Source organism: Sorex fumeus, unplaced genomic scaffold (genome assembly GCF_029834395.1).
Source record: "Sorex fumeus unplaced genomic scaffold, SorFum_2.1 ptg000094l, whole genome shotgun sequence".
NCBI classification, from domain to species: Eukaryota; Metazoa; Chordata; class Mammalia; order Eulipotyphla; family Soricidae; genus Sorex; species Sorex fumeus.
In genome coordinates this window covers 2,726,928-2,732,406 of record NW_026606151.1, presented here as the reverse complement: position 1 = coordinate 2,732,406, position 5,479 = coordinate 2,726,928, and the positions used below count along the sequence as shown (strand labels likewise).

The window sequence follows — 5,479 nt, the reverse complement described above, 5'->3', positions numbered from 1 at the left end:
AGGTCCTTCACCCGGAGATATCCTCCTCCTCCTCCTTCTCCTCCTCCTCCTGGACGTCCTTCGAGTCTACCAGGCAGTGACCGGGGCCTCTTTCTCAGGGAAAACGTCTGTGGGCCCCAGCTGAGCACACACCCACAGCTGCAGCTTCCCAGCCTGGGGAGCCCTGGACCGCCGAAACTCCTCCCTCTCGGTGCAGCTCAACAAGCCAACAAACGCTCACATGCGTGGCCTTGTCTGGGGGGAGCATTGCAGAAGCTTTAAGGGGGGGCGTGTCTTCTGTGCTGGTATCCAGAGAGGTAGGAGGGAAATAGAACCACTGAGAACTACCTCCTAAGGGTTCCAGTTGAGGGCAGGATAGGGGACACTCAGAGCAAGCTCCCTGACCCATAGCCACAGTACCCAGCAGGTCCTAACATCCCCAAGGGGACTGGAAGAGTTGGGGATGCAAGAGGCAGGGCCTCTTCTTCCCTGAGTCTGACCATCAGGACCAGCTTGAGCAGACCAAGAGCAGGGTCCAGGCTGGGGTTAGGAAAGAGAGGTGCCCAGGCAAGCAAAATGTAAAGAAGTGTCCAGCTGGAGTGCCTCTGGCCTCACCTGTGCCCACATTGAGGAGCTCAGGGCACAAGAGAGGGTTATATGACCACATTCGAGCAACGCCCACCACCTCTTCCCTGCCTGTTCTGTGTGGCTGCCTTATACATAGATGACCTAAATACAAATAAACAATTTTTACTCTCTTGACCTTCATGGTTCTTGAAATTGTGTTCAGTTGGCATAGAAGGAGTCTCAGAATAAATCCTCCAGAAAGAACCTGGACAGCTAATGCTGTTTCAGAGCCCACAGGGTGGCCCATGTTGTAATATTCCATGCCTCCCCTCAGCCTCCAACACACACACACACACACACACACACACACACACACACACACACAGGCACAAGTGCAGAAGGAGCAGGTGCCCAGGTGCTGCCCCAGCGGCCTTATCAGGAACCCCCCAACCCCCACCGCCAGCAGCTGGGTCACAGCTGGGCCAGTGCTCACGGCAGACCCTGAAGCAGAGAGGGTGGGTCACATGTGGACATCCACCCCTTTTAAAGTCGCAGAGCCCCAACGAGCCCTGCTTTCTGCCACCTGCCCGCCTGGTTGCTCCTTGCACTAGCTGCGCTCCTCATCATGAAGGTCCTGGCCCTCTTGCTTGTCGCCGTCATCGCGGTGGCCTATGCAGTCCCTGACCCCCGGGGCATCATCATCAACCTGGTAAGGATTTCCTCAGGGGCCCCTGGGAGAGAGTCCATGGGCACTACCTGCCCCTTCCCACCCCCCAACCCCCATCTAGCACTAAGCCAGATTGAAAACACGCCCAGGTGGGGGGTGTTATAGCCTAGACCCCAGGGAGGTGTGGTCTCAGGACCCCAGAGAAGGCTGATCCCAGAGAGTCACCCAGAGGCTGAGGAGTTTTGTGCAAATCCAGGGCACAGTAATCCTAATCCCAATCTGGTTCAGAAAACTCCCTGTGGTTCTGTGCGCAGACATTGCTCTGGGCATTGCAGATGTCATGGGTCCAGAACAGCCGTGTAGATGCAAAATTCCCAGCAGGGGATGGGGCTGGAGTGATAGTACAGTGGGTAGGGCGTTTGCCTTGGACGCGGCCGACCCGGGTTCAATTCCCAGCACCCCATATGGTCCCCTGAGCACCACCAGGAGCAATTCCTGAGTGCAGAGCCAGGAGTAACCCCTATGCATCGCCAGGTGTGAAGGGAAAGGGTGGAGGGTGAAGAGAGATGTTCTCCAGAGAGATATCCCAACACTTTCATGGACTCCTTTCACGCAATCCCATAAGGCGCAGTGGGGTTTGCAGAGCCTGTCTGGGGTCACCCGTTCCAGATGGGGATACTGAGGCAGGGGAGGAAGGAAATCACAGGGAGTTGGTGGCGAAGCCAGAACTGAACCCCCAGAGTCGTGCCCTTCCCAAGCTTCTCACACTCTTTGTCGGAGGTCACCCACCCTCACCTCCCTTTTATCCCTTCATTCGGCTCCGCCCACCCGGGGAGGCATTGTCAGCGGTCGCAGATGGGAGAAGGGGCGACGATCGGGGTGGAGGGGGCACGGGGGTCCCCGCTGACCGTCTCTGCCCGCAGGACGAGGGCGAACTCTGCATGAACAGCGCCCAGTGCAAGAGCAAGTGCTGCCACCGCACCAGCGGAATGAGCCTGGCCCGCTGCGCCCCCAAGGCCAGTGAGAACAGCGAGTGCTCTGCCAAGGTGGGTGCCCTGGCGAGGGACGCGGGGAAGGATGGGGTGTGGGAGTGGGGGGGGGGGCGCAGAGCTGAGCAAACATCAGAGCACTGAGATGGGTGGGGATTTCTTATCTTTAAATCGTGACTGGTTGGGGCTGGAGCAATAGCACAGCGGGTAGGGCGTTTACCTTGCACGCAGCCGACCTGGGTTCGATTCCCAGCATCCCAGATGGTCCCCTGAGCACCGCCAGGAGTGATTCCGGAGTGCAGAGCCAGGAGTAACCCCTGAGCATCGCCGGGTGTGACCCAAAAAGAAAATAAATAAATGAATAAATTGTGACTGGGTACATCGGGGCACACCCACCCCACCCCGAGATCTCTTATTACTAAGAGCTCCGACTGCACAGCACCCCCTGCTGCAGCAGCCCGGAGACGCGTCACTCAAGGGACCCGCCCCGTGTCTCTGCAGACCCTCTATGGGGTTTACTACAAGTGTCCCTGTGAGCGCGGCCTGTCCTGCGAGGTGGACAAGACCATCGTGGGTTCCATCACCAACACCAACTTCGGCGTCTGTCACGATATTGGCCGACGATCCCAGGAGTGAAGTCAGCGTGTGGCGGGCGCCAAGCCCTGAACGCCCAAGCATGGTCCTCCTCCACCCTGGACCAGCGTCTCCATCTTCTAATTGGTTTTTTGGCCATTAAAGCCTCTCCTGCAAACCTTCCCAGGCTCCGGGATGTTCTTGCCGAGTCAGCGTCTGGCTCTGCGGGATGAGGCGGACCGTCTTGGAGGCCCCCTTCCATTTCTGGGGGGCAGGAACCCCTCCTGAGGAGGTGCTCTTCTGAGTTGCCCCATATCCGTTGTCCTGCATCAAAACATCCCAGTTCCCTGTCCTGGGCTCTCAGTGCTTCTCCGGTCCCAGCTTGCAGGCACAACCCACGCGGCCGGCAGTGGTGGTCCCGAGCACAGGCGCTTCCCTTGCACGCTGCCAAGCCAGGTTCAACCCGTGGTCCTCCATATGGTCGCCCAGGCTCCTGAGCACAGAACCAGGAGGAAGCCCTGAGCACTGCTGACGGTGGCTCAAAAAATAACAAACAAAAGTAAGACCGCTAATGATCTCTGGCTCCTAGAAAGTATTTGTCTCCATTTTTTTTTCCTTCTTTTGTAGGAGTACTGCTATTTATTCAGCCACTGATTAGCTGATTGAATTGTGCATGAACTCCACCTTACTTTTTTTTTCTTTTTCCATTTTTTTATAATTTTATTTATTGAATCACCGTGAGAGCAGTTACAAAGCTTTTGGGTCTAAGTCTCAGTCATACAATGAAACACCCGTACCTTCACCAGTGCCCATTCTCCACCACCAAAAATCCCAGTATACCCCCATCCCACACCCTCCCCCTGCCTGTGGGGCAGATGATTTCTACATTACTCTCTCTCTACTTTGATCACATTCACTATTTCGACACCAGACCCACCATTATTTAAGATTTTACCCCAACACTCAGATCTGCTGAAAAGGCAACAATAGACAATTTGTGTTCTATTGCTGGTTATGAATAACATATGATGTCGTGTGGCTGCAGTAGGGCCATGTGGTTTTGAAATTCTGAAATTTTAACACTTAAATCTGGAGGGATTTCTGCCAAAAGCCACTGGGTGTAGAGATCTGCTCCTGAGTCTCTGGGATCATGGCCATTGAGCAGCTTGATGAGGAGCCAAAGAGGCCATTCGTGGGCGATGACTTGGGGTCTCATTGGGGTGGGGAAGACAGGCCCGGCTCCACCTCCCTCCCCCATCCCGTGAGACCCAACAAGTTTCGTCACTGGGGGCCCAAGCCTGACTGTCCTATGGCCTCTGGAGGATGACAGCCACCAAGTCGCCAAGAGGGAGCAGGCGGAGGGACAGCACCCATTCCCCCCTGGGATGGCCCGGTGACAGTAACCTACTGTGGGGTCCGGACACATTTCTGACAAAAGCCGCTGGGTTTCGAGATTTGTTTCTGAGTCTCTGGGATCAAGGCCGTTGAGCAGCTTGATGAGGAGCCAGAGAGGCCGTTTGTGGGCGATGACTTGGGGTCTCGTTAGGGTGGGGAGGACAGTTTGTCTCCATTTTATAGATAAAAGAAATAAGGTTCAAAGAGGTTAAGTAATTTGCTCAGTGTCACGCAACTAGAAAAAGTTGGAGCTAAACCCACATACTTCCACCACCACCTCCAGCACACACCCTTTTGCCATACCCTATTTTTCTCAATTGTCCATGTGAAACAAACAGTGGCGTTGTAAGGAATTTAGTGTGGACTTAAGTATTTTAGGGCCAGAGAGATAGTGCAGCAGGTAGGATGTTTGCCTTGCACGCAGCTGACCCAGCTTTGATCCTTGGCATCCCATATGTTCCCCCTGAGCCTTCCAGGAGTCATTCCTGAGTGCAGAGCCAGGAGAAACCCCTGACCACCACCGGGTGTGGCCCAGGGAAAAAAATAGGAAAGATAAATATTTTAAGGCTGGAAATGTAGGACAGCAGGTGAGCACTTGCCTTGTGTTAGGCTCTGAGTTTGGGGCTGGAGCGATAGCACAGCGGGTAGGGCATTTGCCTTGCACACGGCTGACCCAGGTTCGATTCCCAGCATCCCATATGGTCCCCCAAGCACCGCCAGGAGTAATTCCTAAATGCATGAGCCAGGAGTAACCCCTGTGTATTGCTGAGTGTGACCCCCCCAAAAAAAAGGCTCTGAGTTTGAACCCTGACATCAATCTTCCCCCCCCACAGAGAGAGAGAGAGAGAGAGAGAGAGAGAGAGAGAGAGAGAGAGAGAGATTGTAACTTCGGGAGTCCCTGGGTTCCCAGATGATGCTGAGGTCTTCATCCCTGGGGAGGATCACAGAGCCTCAGCGAGGATGCTGAGGAGGAGGAGGGGGATGCACACACAGACCTGGAAGCTGTGAACAGAACGAAACTGGGGTGCTCCAGACTTCACCATTCCCAGATTCTGAAATCAATGACTTCTCGGGGAAAGCGTTAGGTTTAGGAGTTAGATCCGGATTCGGCTAAGTCACCAACAAAACCCCAAGTAAAGATGATTGGAACAAATAGGGGCGTGGACGTCTCCAGAATCAGAGATGCTGAGATCGGATGTGCTGGCATGTGTGTGGCAGCTGCAGGGTGGGCTGCTCTGCCCGCTGGGCACAGGCTGGTGGCTCCTGGCTTCCTGTCCTCTTCCCCTGGTCCAGGCTAGGAAGCAGCGGG

General features: G+C 55.0%; 1 protein-coding gene across 1 annotated transcript; it reads left to right on the top strand.

Moving 5' to 3' along the window:
• Positions 1–1,156: 1,156 nt before the first annotated feature.
• On the top strand, positions 1,157–2,949 carry CLPS (colipase). The gene is made up of 3 exons (XM_056132382.1): positions 1,157–1,255; positions 2,137–2,259; positions 2,704–2,949. The coding sequence occupies exons 1-3, from the start codon at positions 1,172–1,174 to the stop codon at positions 2,836–2,838; spliced, it is 342 nt and encodes a 113-aa protein (XP_055988357.1). The 5' UTR covers positions 1,157–1,171; the 3' UTR covers positions 2,839–2,949.
• Positions 2,950–5,479: the final 2,530 nt, after the last annotated feature.

Excerpts from the sequence above, each read along its gene's own strand:
- CLPS (XM_056132382.1), top strand. The coding sequence starts at position 1,172 with ATGAAGGTCCTGGCCCTCTTGCTTGTCGCCGTCATCGCGGTGGCCTAT. Across the intron at positions 1,256-2,136 it reads GGGGCATCATCATCAACCTG|GACGAGGGCGAACTCTGCAT; the intron begins GTAAGGATTTCC and ends CTCTGCCCGCAG. Across the intron at positions 2,260-2,703 it reads ACAGCGAGTGCTCTGCCAAG|ACCCTCTATGGGGTTTACTA; the intron begins GTGGGTGCCCTG and ends GTGTCTCTGCAG.